General features: G+C 53.4%; 2 protein-coding genes across 2 annotated transcripts; both read left to right on the forward strand.

Annotated features, from left to right (window-relative positions):
- Positions 1–1,277: 1,277 nt before the first annotated feature.
- SLC25A19 (solute carrier family 25 member 19) lies at positions 1,278–6,267 on the forward strand. Its single transcript, XM_010218467.2, has 6 exons — positions 1,278–1,423; positions 1,926–2,081; positions 2,831–3,001; positions 3,836–4,019; positions 5,193–5,323; positions 5,966–6,267. The coding sequence occupies exons 1-6, from the start codon at positions 1,298–1,300 to the stop codon at positions 6,164–6,166; spliced, it is 969 nt and encodes a 322-aa protein (XP_010216769.1). The 5' UTR covers positions 1,278–1,297; the 3' UTR covers positions 6,167–6,267.
- Positions 6,268–10,560: 4,293 nt separating this feature from the next.
- MIF4GD (MIF4G domain containing) lies at positions 10,561–12,619 on the forward strand. Its single transcript, XM_088536004.1, has 5 exons — positions 10,561–10,685; positions 11,334–11,443; positions 11,545–11,700; positions 11,781–11,873; positions 12,235–12,619. The coding sequence occupies exons 1-5, from the start codon at positions 10,604–10,606 to the stop codon at positions 12,460–12,462; spliced, it is 669 nt and encodes a 222-aa protein (XP_088392130.1). The 5' UTR covers positions 10,561–10,603; the 3' UTR covers positions 12,463–12,619.
- The last annotated feature ends 404 nt before the right edge of the window (positions 12,620–13,023 follow it).

A 13,023-nucleotide genomic window follows, 5' to 3' on the forward strand; every position in this document is an offset into this window, starting at 1 on the left:
GGCCTATGTACTTAATCCTTTAACTCTGCAGCAGCATTTGGTAGATAGTAATTAACTGTGAATAATAAATATACATTGAATTCTTCACTCGAGCATCTGTCTGTTATTTCAGTTAACAAAATGTAACGGATGGAACTAATTTGTAGGGTTTGTAGGAGGAGGAAGCTGTGAGACGTGCTCCGAGGCCAAGTGCTCGGGCTCTTCAGGGCCCTGGTTTGAACTCCATGTGCTTGGCCCGATTTTTGCTCTTTCAAGCAGTCAGGTGAGACGCGTGGCCCTCGGCACGTGTGGTGTTGGGGACAGTGGGGAAAGGAGCTATTATTGCTGCTAGAAGTGGAGACTGTGTGTCTATTTGCTGAATGATTGGATGCCACTTAAATATTTCTGCCTTTGCTCTTTCCAAGCTTTTTCCTAACTCCTGTGATACCGTGACACGGGAGCAGGGCGCCTCATGGTTCCTCCCAGCTCCTCCTCATGGAGGGACAAGATTAATGTCCGCCTTGTGGGAGAGCAGCAGCCCTGACTTGGGCGCCACAGGAGTGTTTTTCCGGGCTCACTTTGGGCCGCAGGAGCGTTCCCTGCACTCCCTTGGGGACACAGGATCCCATGGGAGCGGTGCCCACACCATGAAGGCCACGTGGCTGCTGGCTGCCTCACGCTAGATGCCTGTCCTCCCCGAGCATCCCAGGTGTGTTTTGCAATGGAGTCTAATGTACAGCAGAAGGTGGTGCAGGGGTGGGACCGTCCATTCAGCGTCGAGGCAGCAGGGCCTGAGACCCGTAAACTCGCCAAATTCCCCCAAATTTAGGTATGGAAGCGCTGCGCCGGGGGGGGGGGGGGACTACATTTCCCAGCATGCCCCGCGGCGCGCAGGCGCGTCGCGGCCAGGGCGGCTGAGGCGCCGGGGCCCGGAGCGCGCAGCGGCCGCCCGGGCCCCCCGGCGCCGCCTGGGGACCCGGCTCCGGGCAGCCCCGGTACCGGCGGGGGAGGCACCGGGGCGCGGGGGAGCTGCGGGGCTCGAGGAGGGAGGATTTATCGGTGACGGGAGGCTGTGGGGTGGGGGGTGCTTCGGGGCCTGGGGTGAGGGAGCTAAGTGGGGTCGTGGGCGTTTGCGGTGGGGGGTTAGGGCGGGGGACGTTGGGGATGGGGGTTACAGGGTTTGGGGGTCAACGGGTGCTTGGGGGCTAAGGGAGTTTGGGGTGGGAGTGGGGGGACCCTGTTGGGGGGTGCTGCGAGGCCCTTGGGGCTCACTGAGGTCCCTGTCTCCCTGTGCAGGCTGCAGAGGCGCTGGGCAGACATGGTGGGCTACGACCCCGACGCCAAGTGCGTCTCCACGCTGGAAGCGGCCGCCGCGGGGTCAGCCTCCGGGCTCGTCAATCGGGTCTGCGTCAGTCCCTTGGATGTCATCAAGATCCGCTTCCAGGTAGCTGCCCCGCGGCCGGCTCGGGGACGGGGGTGAAAGGGCCCATCGGAGAGCAGGGACGGGCAGGTCCTCGGGTCACCTCACCATGGAGAGCATGAAATCTGCCTGTCAGCCCTGCCCTGGACTGTGAGCAGGTTGTGCAAGACAGCAGCGATATCGTAGGGCTACTGTTTCTGTTTAGTTAACTTATCTTGGCTATTTGAATGGGATCTTGTGTTTCTTTAGATTTTTTCCCTTTCTTTCTCTTTTTCTAAGCAATCTCCATGATTTAATTGAATTTCGCCATCATTCACACCGATTATATTCACTTTGTGCGTGTGTTTTTACTCTGGTGAACCTTTGGAGCCTTGCAGCAACACATTCCCTGTCGTTTCCTGATGTGACTCTGAGGGAAGGCAGAATGTCTCCACTTAGAGTTGCTTGTCTGTCAAGGTTGTGAGTTCCTGATTTGGACACCTGAACCTGGCTGAAATTGAAAGTATTTCCTCTGTTTTTTCTCCAGCTTCAGATTGAGCAGCTCTCCTCCAGAAACCCGCTGGCCAAATATCATGGCATCCTGCAAGCCGCGCAGCGCATCCTCCGGGAGGAGGGCTTGTTTGCCTTCTGGAAGGGCCACGTCCCTGCTCAGTGCCTTTCGGTTGGCTTTGGAGCTGTCCAGGTAAGGGGAGCAGGTGCCAGCCAGGCCCAGAGTTTTAGCCCTCCCTGCTTTGTGACTCTTCAGCGCTTCTGCGCTGGCAGATGAAGAAAAATCCAGGTTTGCACTGTATTGATGCAAGCCAGCCCCAATTTCAGAGGTGTGTACTGTGTAACACTAGTCTGTAATTCCTAAATAAATGCCCCTGAGCTTCCTCCACGGCACTTGTTCTGCTTGGCCAGCCTGGAGCATAGCTAAGACTAGGGCAAGGTCAGGTCGGTCTGTTCCTGGTGGCCCAGACAAGTCCTGTTTGTTCCTGCTACTTAACTCTTCACGTTCCAAGTCTTTTGTTTTGTTATTTCCTTACAAGCTGATAGGGTGGCAAAGTCAGTGAGGCTAATGACTGTGTGTTGCACAGTGTTGTTGTGCTTTGTAAATAGTAACAACGTATTTTATGATGGCTGGTTGAAAGAGTAGTGGGAAGCATATCTGTAATACAGTAAATACTCTTCAGGTTACATAGGGCATTAAATGAGATTGTTACAACTCTAAGTAGAAGACTGCATTGACAGAAGTATTGGGGATCGGATTCCTTGGGTTGCTGAGTGTTCTTTGAACAAATGCTCCACCAGGTTGTAAGTTAGAGGGCTTCTGAAGGACACGCAGAAGTTGGTTACAAGTGAGGAGTGGAGCCCCTTTCGTGAAGTGAAAAAGCAACAGATCTGTGGGTGATAAAAGTTGCCTCTCTGACTTGTGTGTGTTTGTTTCTGTAGTTCATGGTGTTTGAGGGCTTGACAAAACTGGTGCACAACGTCACGTCGTACAGTGCCCGCGACTCCTTCGTGCACTTCGTCTGCGGCGGCCTCTCCGCCTGCACAGCCACTGTGGCCGTGCAGCCCGTGGACACGCTGCGCACCCGCTTCGCTGCGCAGGGGGAGCCAAAGGTATGGGTTAGGAACTCGATTTTTGGAATTGCTATTCACGACAGAAGCAATATTTCATTTGTGTGAACATGGGAATTTTGAAAAGTACATCACAGCCCATGAGTTGACATAAAAGAACAGGTCCTGCTGTTGGGCAGTATTTGTACTGTTGCCAAGTTATACTCTGTGCTGTTGGCATAGCTTTCTTAATTATGTTGTACTGCTGCATGCTTTGTATGACTCCTGACAGGTGAGCCAGAAAGAAGGAGAAACTGCCCTTATCAGGGTAGCTTGATTTTCGTTTTAGCTGTGGGCCATTTAAAGAATATTCTGTCTGTTGTACATCACGAGTTTAAAATTTTCCACTTATAAAGAGTCATGGTTAGGTGATGATGATGATAGAAATTAGTTACCTTTCACCTGTGTTTCATTTTCTTATTTAGAACAGAATTGATCTCCATGCTAATTAGGTCTGTTATTACTGGAGAGGTGTGAGTTTGTATCAGACAGGGCTTTGGTATAACATGCAGTAAATCACAATATATTCATATGAATTCTGTTGCAGGAGCGAGCAGAGACATTAGGAAGAAAATAACTATGTCTGTGAGGCAAGTGGTAACAAAGGATGATGTCTCTTGGCTCTGAACTTTGTTTCTTCCCCTTAGAGACACAGCCTGGTTGCAGGATACAATGTCAGCCCGGGCTTTTTAAAATGGCTTTATCCATCAGTCCATGAAGTCAGTTGTAGTTTGTGCAGTGGGAAATTTCTATCACCTTTCCCAGGAAATAAGCTGACCATTGGATTGCTGGTTTGAACTCCTTCACTGAGCATCTTTCCTCCTCTGTGCTGCCTAGATCTATCACAGCCTTCGCCATGCGGTTGTGACCATGTACCGGACAGAAGGGCTGTGGACTTTCTACAGAGGTCTGACCCCCACAATCATTGCTGTCTTCCCCTATGCTGGTCTCCAGTTCTCCTCCTACAACATATTTCAGCAGTTTTCCGAATGGGTGATTCCAGCTGAAGGAAAGAAAGCAGGTAGGCATTGGGGACAGTGATGTCTGTGTTCCTGGAGGGAAAGGGAGGATGAATGCTAGTTTGGGAGACTGACGTAAGCCCAATTTTTGTTCCTTTCAACCTTGTCAGTGCAAAATGTCAGTGCAGTTTCCACCTGCACAGGTATTACAAAGATAAGTGTAGTACAGTCTGCGAACAGTTTGTGTTATAGAATGAGTGTGATGGCAACTTGGGTAGATGGGAGAGCAGAGTGTCACAGGGGCCAGGCCTGGGCACTCTTTCTTGAGCAGTGGGTGCACTCCCACTGTGGAAAGACCATGGCTGGAATGATTTTCTCTCCTTTCATTAGTGCTATGGGGACAGGACTCTCAGATTTCCTCAGGAAATCTGCCTGCAGATTGCAGCACAGCTGTTGCAGCAGAAAATTCATCGAGTCTAATTTAAAGCTCCCAAGCTCATGGCTTGATATTTTTGTGTTGATTTATAGCTCCGTTTTAGGAGAATCTCATCCTTATGCAGTCTGTCACCTTGACATTCCAGAGCCCAGTCACTCCCAAGGAGAGACAGCATGTGCAACATCAGCATCTTTCTGTGCCTCACCAGAGTTTCTTCAAATGGTGGAACTAATATTTTCATGATCATGCCTGTGTATTTATTTTTAGATGACAGATGTTCATACTGGGTTTGTGCTGTGAACTCGTGTTTGTCAGGAAGAAGGCTAATATCATAAAGCTCATTTCCCACTGGGCTTTGTGAAATCGTCAGGCAGTGTCAACTTGTGACTTATATTGACTTTTTCTGGATAGGAATGATTAATCAAGAGTGCAGGATTTCCAGTGGCTTCTACCTGAGGGGCCAAATAAAAACTTTTCTGTCCACTAGTGACAAGTTCTTCTTTGTTTCTTTTTTATATTGTCACTTGGCAGAGCAAAAGACTGAATTGGGAAGGATTCAGTGTAAGGAATCGAGATGAGCTGTTGTGCTCTGGCTCTAGTGAGTGTTGTGACCCTGATGCAGGACGTACAGGTTGAGGTTCTGTGGCCTTAACTGTGCAGAAGAGACAATGCAGCTTTCCAGGGTCTTTTTTGCCCTTACTGCCTATGTATAAGTGATTTTACCTCTTGTGACACTTAGAACTTCCTGCTAAACCTTTCCTTCCCTCTCTGCCATCCTCTCCCTTCCTTCCCTTCTCAGGCAATGTTAAAAACCTTGTTTGTGGCAGCTGTGCTGGAATCATCAGCAAAACCCTCACTTATCCATTTGACCTGTTCAAAAAACGACTCCAAGTGGGTGGCTTTGAGCAAGCCCGAGCAGCCTTTGGGCAGGTAAGAGCTGTTTGAATTGCCTGGTTTTCATGAGTTTGCTTTCTGATCAAGCCAGTCACCACTAGAATGAAGTGATGATTCACCAGTGGTACCTATGTAGATAGGTATCTGAAAAGCAAATCAGTCAGTTTCTGAAGACACTCTGTGAGTAGGAATCTTAAGTCCTAACCCATTGCATCGGATGCTTCTCCTCTTCCAGTGAGGCAGAATTTGTTCTTAAGCACTGACGTGTCACAAGGTATTAAACCTTCACCTTGTGACATGACAACATGCAGATAACTAATTTAGAGACTTTAAATGTTGTAGCTGTGTTTTATTTCCTTCAGACAACCAAAGAGTTGCCCCTCCTTACAAAATGGAGACAGAAAACAATAGCAGCACCCTCTGAAATTGTTATTCCACAAACTCGTACATAAATCATACATGCTGGAATAACCTACCTAAGCTTTTAGTGACACAGAACATGTACTTTGTCTCTACCAAAATAATTCTCTGGCACTTTCAGTTACATTAAGCCCCAGAAAGGCCTCTCCAGGCTCCGTGCCGTGATTATGCTTCTCTCATGTAGCCTGGGGCTGTGTTCTCTCTCAGGTGAGCTGTCCTCTTGCTGCTTCTTTCACCTTTTCACCACTTCTCTCCTAGGTGCGGACGTACAGGGGGCTCCGGGACTGTGTGAGGCAGATCATGAGGGAGGAAGGCCCGGGCGGGTTCTTCAAGGGCCTTTCCCCCAGCTTGCTCAAGGCTGCTGTCTCCTCTGGCCTCATCTTCTTCTGGTACGAGCTGTTTTGCAGCCTGCTGTGCACTCTGAAGAGCACTGATACCACTAAGAAGAAGAGAAGCTGAAAAGGGCACATATTTAGCTACCTGTTTTCCTCCTGGAGGGAAGCTGACAGCTCTGCTCTGTCACGAGCATGCCGGAAACGCCCGAGCTCTGAATGTAAGAAGCAGCCTGCTAGGACCACGCAGGAGCAGACTGTCAGTCTATCTTCTATCTCCTCGAATATGAGCAGATGTTTAGCAAGGGAAAAAGAAAAACAAAACCAAAAAGTGAGTGTGAAACTACCTAGCAGAGACTCTGCGCTGGAAAGGCACCTGATAAAGCAGGGGGGATTCCAGCACTGGCCCTGCATCACAGAGGTGGGTGCTGGTCTAACTCGTGCTGTTTAACTGATGTCACCTCATGTAGCTGCATCCACACAGCTTTATTTCCCTGCCCGTGACCTGCTGTTAGCAGCATATTCTTATATTGCACAGCTACCACTGCTGTTTTGAAGTCAGTTAAACCCTCCTTAAGGTGCATGAATCCTTGGATTCCCTTTGCTGCCAGCTCCTTCTCTTGATTATCACTTATTGACTCTGCATCCTCAGCTGCCTTAAAGACAGTGTCTTCTGGTGATTCACACTGACACAAACTTGCTCTTCCTGGAAACCTGATGAGCTTGATCGGATCTTAGAAGTGCCCATCCATCTCCTGCTGTGTCTTGCCATGCATCACGTAGGGTTTTGCATCACCTGGGGCATTTTTTTTTACAAAGAAACCTGCACATTGAGAACTCTGCTTGGAGGAGAATTCAACGCACAACAAACCCAATCCCTGCGTTGGGGTTCTTTGCTTCCCTGCTGCTGTGCAGTGAGCAAACAGATGCTATATATAATTTTACAGTCAATATTTAATCTGTGTGAAAACCATGAAGGAGAGTCCTGTGGAAACTAGCAAACAAACTCCAAAAACAAACAAAAACACTTTTGAATGTTCTAACCAGTATTTCTGAAGTGGCCTCAAAACATTTCTGAGCCTCTGTTCTACAGTGGTGCTAACAGATAAAAATGTTTTGACAAGATCAGCCCAAGTGAGAAGGATAACCCTGTAAAATTGGAATTGGTTGACATATCCTGGTGTTTGACCAGAAAAGGATGATTGAATTATGGATGGAAAAGAAGTGTTTTTCAGAAGTTTCAAAGTTTTTTTTTTTTTTTTTTTTTTTTAAGATTTACGTAAGAGGGGAAAAAAAAGAGGAAAATGGCTCTGTTCCTCCTTTTTTATTCTCTGTTATTTCAAGCTGAGCAGGGTGTGGTGGGTCAGTGTGGGGAGGGCAAACTTCCAAGCAAAAGCACGTTAGTCATCTGGGGACTGCTGGAAAGGGGAGAGCACTGCCCTTATTAAGAGGATGGTTTAATTGTTCCTTGTGATTCAGAGTTTTTTGTGTCTCTTCTCCATTACTCAGGGTGTTAATCCCAAATGACCTGGCTGAATTCCAGTGCGAGCAATTCCATTCTGGTGACGCAGCTTCTCCTGGTGATTTTGGTCACCTATCAGTGTTGTTCACTTATCCTGAGCTATTAGGAGAGGCTGTTTTGAAAGAGCAGCTGTTTCGCTGGTGGGTAGAATACCCAGCGAGATGCCTTGCTAGCCTGGGACAAATAACTTCATGTCTGACACGAGCTGAGATCTTTGAGTGGAAAAGGACTGAGTTTCACTGCAGGTGATTTTGGCAACTACAAGAAGTTAGTTGGGAGTGTTGGTGGCGTGCACTGAAAAAACAGTTTTACTTAAAGAAGAAAATGCAATGAATGTGAGTTTTGAGTACAGCTTCTTGGGGTGCCTCAATCCCATTTTTCTAAGTTATTTAGGCTCTTCTGAGATCACACCAAATTCTTCTTAATAGTATTTTGCCTTTGTTAGCACTCTAGAAAGACGTTGTAACTTGTAATGACTTGGAAGACCTCATAACCACTAGTGAACTTAGCTTTGTGACGCTCTTCTGAGGCACCAAAATGCCTCGTTTCAAAGCAGGCACTAAGAGGTTGGGATTGAGACTGTCTTGACTCGTGGTAGAAATAAGTGCTCTCAGGGACAGCACTGACTGTGGCAGAAAATGTTTCCGTGCTGACCTAGACTCAATATCCCTATAGAAAATCTGGGCCCATCCGTCCTGTCTAAACTTTGCAAGACTCTTGTTTTCCATTTTATGTCAGAGCTGCTGTTACCCCACGCACAATAGAAGGAAACTGGGTAGGAACTAAGCGGTGGGAGTCGCAGCCTCTGGGATAGGGTGATTTTCTTTCGTTCTCCCAGGGGCAAAGCACAGAGAGCACAAAACTGTGCGCTCTGCTCGGACGATGCTCCTGGGATGTGCTCTGGAGCTTGAGAGCACCCGGGCTGCCACTCTGGGACGCGCCGCTCGACTGCGCCGCGGAGCGGGGAGCAGCGGAGAACGGATCCTCCTGCTCCAGGTATCCGGGGGAAGGAGAAGGAAAAATAATAAGGATAATTGGCTGTTCTGTGCTGAATTAACTAACCTGTAGCAAATAGCACAGCTGGAGTGGAGGCTCTGTGGGCTGCTTGTGCCCGTGCGGCCCAGGCTCCGGAGGAGGCACCTCGTGGCTGGAGACCTTGGGTATATATAGCACCCGGGTGTATATAGTGCCTGGGTGTATATAGCACCCGGGGCCATTTATTGGGGGTGTTGCAGGTTCTGTGAGTGAAGGAGAAAAGCAGCAGCCTCAGAATATTCGGTGTTGGGTCTGAGAGTCGCTTCGTTGCCTGCCTCGCTCAGCCGCGCGTGTCTCGGAGAGGGGAGCGAGGCTGCTGCTCGGGCAAGACCCACTTGTAGCATTTCTGGAACTGGAGGAGCAGGAGCCGGGAGAGCCTTGGGGTTGCCTTGTTCCTCCCAGGGCTGCTCCCGGGAACGGAGCCGGATCCACCGGCTTCACAGCCTCAGTGCAACGCTGGGAGCCTCCTGGGGTCGGCGGGGGTTTTCACTCCCGTGTAATCCTATCAGGATGGATTTGCGTCACCCCAAATTCACCTCTCCAGCTGCTCTGCGGTGACGTTTCCTTCTAGTGCCTTTTACCCCCGGACAGTCGGAAAGCGCCTCGGCGGGCAGGGCACTTTGATGCCCCCAAATGCTGCTCCGAACACGCCACTTCCCACTACCCTGACAGACTCCCAGCCCCGGTAACGCTGCTCAGGATGCCCGGCCAGGGCGGTGCAGCACAATTTCTAAAAAAATGAATGTTGTGGGGTGGACAACAGTTGTGCACCGGGCCGTTTTCCTCCCTCCGTTGTGGCACTGCATTTCCCTGTGCGTTTCGCTCCGGGAGGGCTTTCTGCAGCTGCTGCCTCGTGACGCGTGACATGTCCTGCCAGGCCGACGCTGCGGTATTAAAGGGTTTGTTATGTTTGTGCCCGGCTGCAGCGTCTCCTTCCCTTGCTCCGGGCGCCTACGCGGGAGACCCTGGGCGCAGCGGGCGGCGGGAGCGTGGCCAGGGTGTTGCATCCACCCGGCTTCCCGGGCGCTGCTCCTCGGCGGGCAGAGCCAGCCCCTCCGTGACGGCTGGATCCCAGCGCCGGGCACACGGGCACCGCCGAGGGCTGGCACAGCCCGGGTTTTAGCATGGACTTGGCCTAAACCCGGGACACCCTCGCGGCGGCTCTGCCGGAGCGTGTCGCGCCCGGGGGGCTGCGGGAAGGGCCGGCCGAGGGGCGAGCGCCGCGGCTGGAGGCGCCCGCGGTACCGGCGGGGCCGGGCCCGGTGCCGCCCCGGGCCGCCGTGTCCCGGCGCTTGCAGGCGGGGGCGCTGCGGCCCGGCCCGGCCCGGCTCGGCCCCCCCGGGCTCGGGCGAGGAAATGACCTAAGAGGAAACCTGCGCGGGGCCGGGAGCGGGAGCGGAGCGGCCGCGATGCCGCCGCGCGGGGCGGCCGCGCCGGGCAGGTCGGTGCTGCGCGATCCCCCCTCGCGGTGCCCGGTCCCCCCCGGGGCCCCGCGGAGCGGCGGGGGCTGCCGCTGGTCCCGCGGGCCGGGCTCGGCCCGGAGCCTCTTTGCGACGCGGTGACTAAGGGGGGAGGAATCCGCGCACGCAGCGAAACGGCGGCTCCGGGCCCGGCGGGCGGCAGAGGCAGCGCTGGGCGCAGCCGCCCCGGCCCCGCGCGGCTCGGCCCTGCAGAGCAAGAGGCTGAAACGAGATATTTTATTTTATTTTATTCCCGATTGGAAAAGCTTGAAGGCTCCAAGCTGCAGGTGCGGGAGCTCCCTGCTACGGGCTGGTGGGAGGTGAGGCCGGGCAAGACTCGGAGCGAGGGTTTCCGCAGGGCTGGTGCTCAGGGTGCCCTTGGAACCGAGGGCTCCCCTGCGGGCTGGAGTCTCACGGGATGGGAGCCCGCGCTCCAAGGCTGGAGGCTTTGGGGCTCGGCAGAGGTCCGGCCTCCCCTCACAGCCGCGTTTTCTCTCTTGGCAGGGGCAGCCGCTAGCGCCTCCACTCCCCGTGGGGCCGGCCAGCCATGGGTGAGACGGGCAAGGAGGAGTATCGCATCCAGTCCTTCGACACCGACACGCAGCAGCTGCTCAAGACGGCGCTCAAAGGTACCAGCCTCCGCCCCAGCTCTCCCGCCGTGCTTGGCCCGGCCAGCGGATGAGGTCGCATGCCTGGACCTCTTTTGCTGACACCATCTGCTAAGGGCTGCAAAGGGGCTTCCCAAATAGTGACCCTGCTCCGAGGAGGCCTTTGCCCTTGCCTTGGCCCTGCTCGCCTTCTGCCTGGTATCCAGTGCTTCAGCTGTTCCAATTTGGCTCCTCCTCAGAGAAGCAGGATTTGAAACTTGCAGAACTTTTCTCCTCTTGCATTGCTGTGGTTTTCTTGTTTTTCTCTGATTTTTCCAGCTCCCTCCTCTTCCACCCTTACCCAGGGGCTCCCCAACATCTGGTCTCTCTCTCCGCCCCCCAGGCCTGGTTTTGCCTCCCTTTCCCTCCCCATCCTGCTGCGTGCCCATCCCATTCTTCCAGCCCTGGCTTCTCTCACTTCCTATGTCTCTATTCAGAATCCAGTGGCAGTTTTCCCTTTTGGCTCCCGTTAACCTGGCTTTGAAGCAGTGCTGGTGTTTCAGACTTGGGTCAGCTTCTTGCTTTCCTACTTCTGTGCTTTCCTCCTCTTTTTTTTTTTTTTTTTTTTTGCATTGCGATGGCTGCGTGACAGAGGCTGCTGGCTGCTCACGGTGTTGCCTCCCTCCGCAGACCCCAGCAGCGTGGACCTGGACAAAGTGGCCAATATCATAGTGGACCAGTCCCTGCAAGACTGCGTGTTCAGCAAGGAGGCCGGGCGCATCTGCTACACCATCATCCAGGTGAGGAAGAGCCAGCCGTGAGGGCAGCGGGACGGGGGGACGCCCAGGGGATGCTCCAGTGCTCTCACGCTCTGCTTTCATCCCCTGTCCTGTTGGTACAGGCAGAGAGCAAACAGGTCGGCCAGAGCGTCTTCCGAAGGAGCCTGCTGAACCGGCTGCAGCAGGAGTACAAGGACAGGGAGGAGCTGCGCAGCCGCTCGCTCCAGGCGTGGACCTGCTACGTCACCTTCATCTGCAACATCTTTGACTACCTGCGGGTAAGGGGAGCTGCACGGGAAGGGCCCTCTGAAGCACCTGGGGGCCCTGAGCTCTGACCGCGGCTCCTGCCTCTCCGCAGGTGAACAACATGCCCATGATGGCGCTGGTGAACCCGGTTTACGACTGTCTCTTCCGCCTGGCGCAGCCCGACAGCCTGTGCAAGGAGGAGGAGGTGAGCGCGGGGCAGAGGGTGACAACGCGGCTGCTGTGGGGACAGGGACCCGCAAAACGCGTGGCCCTGAGGAGGGCTTGGAGGGAGCGCTGGAAGCAGGAGCTGTGCAGCCCAGCAGGGTCCACAGCCTGATGGGGAGGGGATGGAGGGGCTACCCCTGGTTGCCCCTGCTGAAGCCAGAGCTGCTGCAGGGCCCTACAGCCAGATGCAGCCATTCCTGGAAACCAGGAGGTTCAGTGCCTGCCATGGGGACAGCCCTGCCAAAGGCTCATCCGTAAAAGACCGAGGGAGCTCCTGATGGTGATGTGTGAAAGCCCCTCGTCCCCTTGCGCTCAGGTGGCTTTTCCCCTTCCCCCTGAAGGTGGACTGCTTGGTGCTGCAGCTGCATCGCATCGGCGAGCAGCTGGAGAAGATGAACTCACAGCGCATGGACGAGCTCTTCTCCCTCCTCCGCGACGGCTTCCTGCTGCAGGAGGGGCTCAGCTCCCTGTCCCAGCTCCTGCTGCTGGAGATCATCGAGTTTCGGGCGGCTGACTGGAAGATGACAGACGCTGCCCAGAAATACTATTACAGCGAGGTGACAGATTAGCCCCCCTGCGGCAGAGGCGGCAAGATGTCCCCAGCACTTTCACCAGCAAGCGCCGAACCAAGTTTGGATTTCTTTTCATATTAATGTTTTTCTAGCACTTCCTGTAAATAGGATTTACACTGGCTAGAGCCCCCGTGCACGTAGCTGCCGGGCTGTACCTGGTGCTAGGCTGACCTTAGAGGTTTGTGAGGTGGGAAGAGCAGGCGCATCTAACCCAGCAAGCTCTTCCCCTGGTTTGGTCTCATTACGGACCGGTGCCAGCGAAGGGCGAGGAAGGCTTCTAGTTCAAAGCAACGTTTTACACAAGCATTAAGGAAGGCACTGTTCGTGGTGAGAGCCCTCTGGTTTATCCAGCAGAGCTGAGGGAGGCAGAGGGGAAAACTCCACAGTCCTCGAGCCAGGTTGCACCTGCTCCTATGGGACAGGCCATGGAAAACGCTGCGGTCAGACAGCTCACCAACAGCTCGGCAAGTGCTGCTTCTCCAGACTGTCTCCAGCGCTGGCTGAACCTGCAACGCAGCTGCCACCGGCCACCAACGCTCCCCTGGGGCAAGGCTGCAG

The sequence above is a fragment of the Tinamus guttatus genome, unplaced genomic scaffold (assembly GCF_059628265.1).
Source record: "Tinamus guttatus ecotype Peru unplaced genomic scaffold, ASM5962826v1 Tinamus_guttatus_pri_ptg000649l, whole genome shotgun sequence".
Lineage (NCBI taxonomy): Eukaryota > Metazoa > Chordata > Aves > Tinamiformes > Tinamidae > Tinamus > Tinamus guttatus.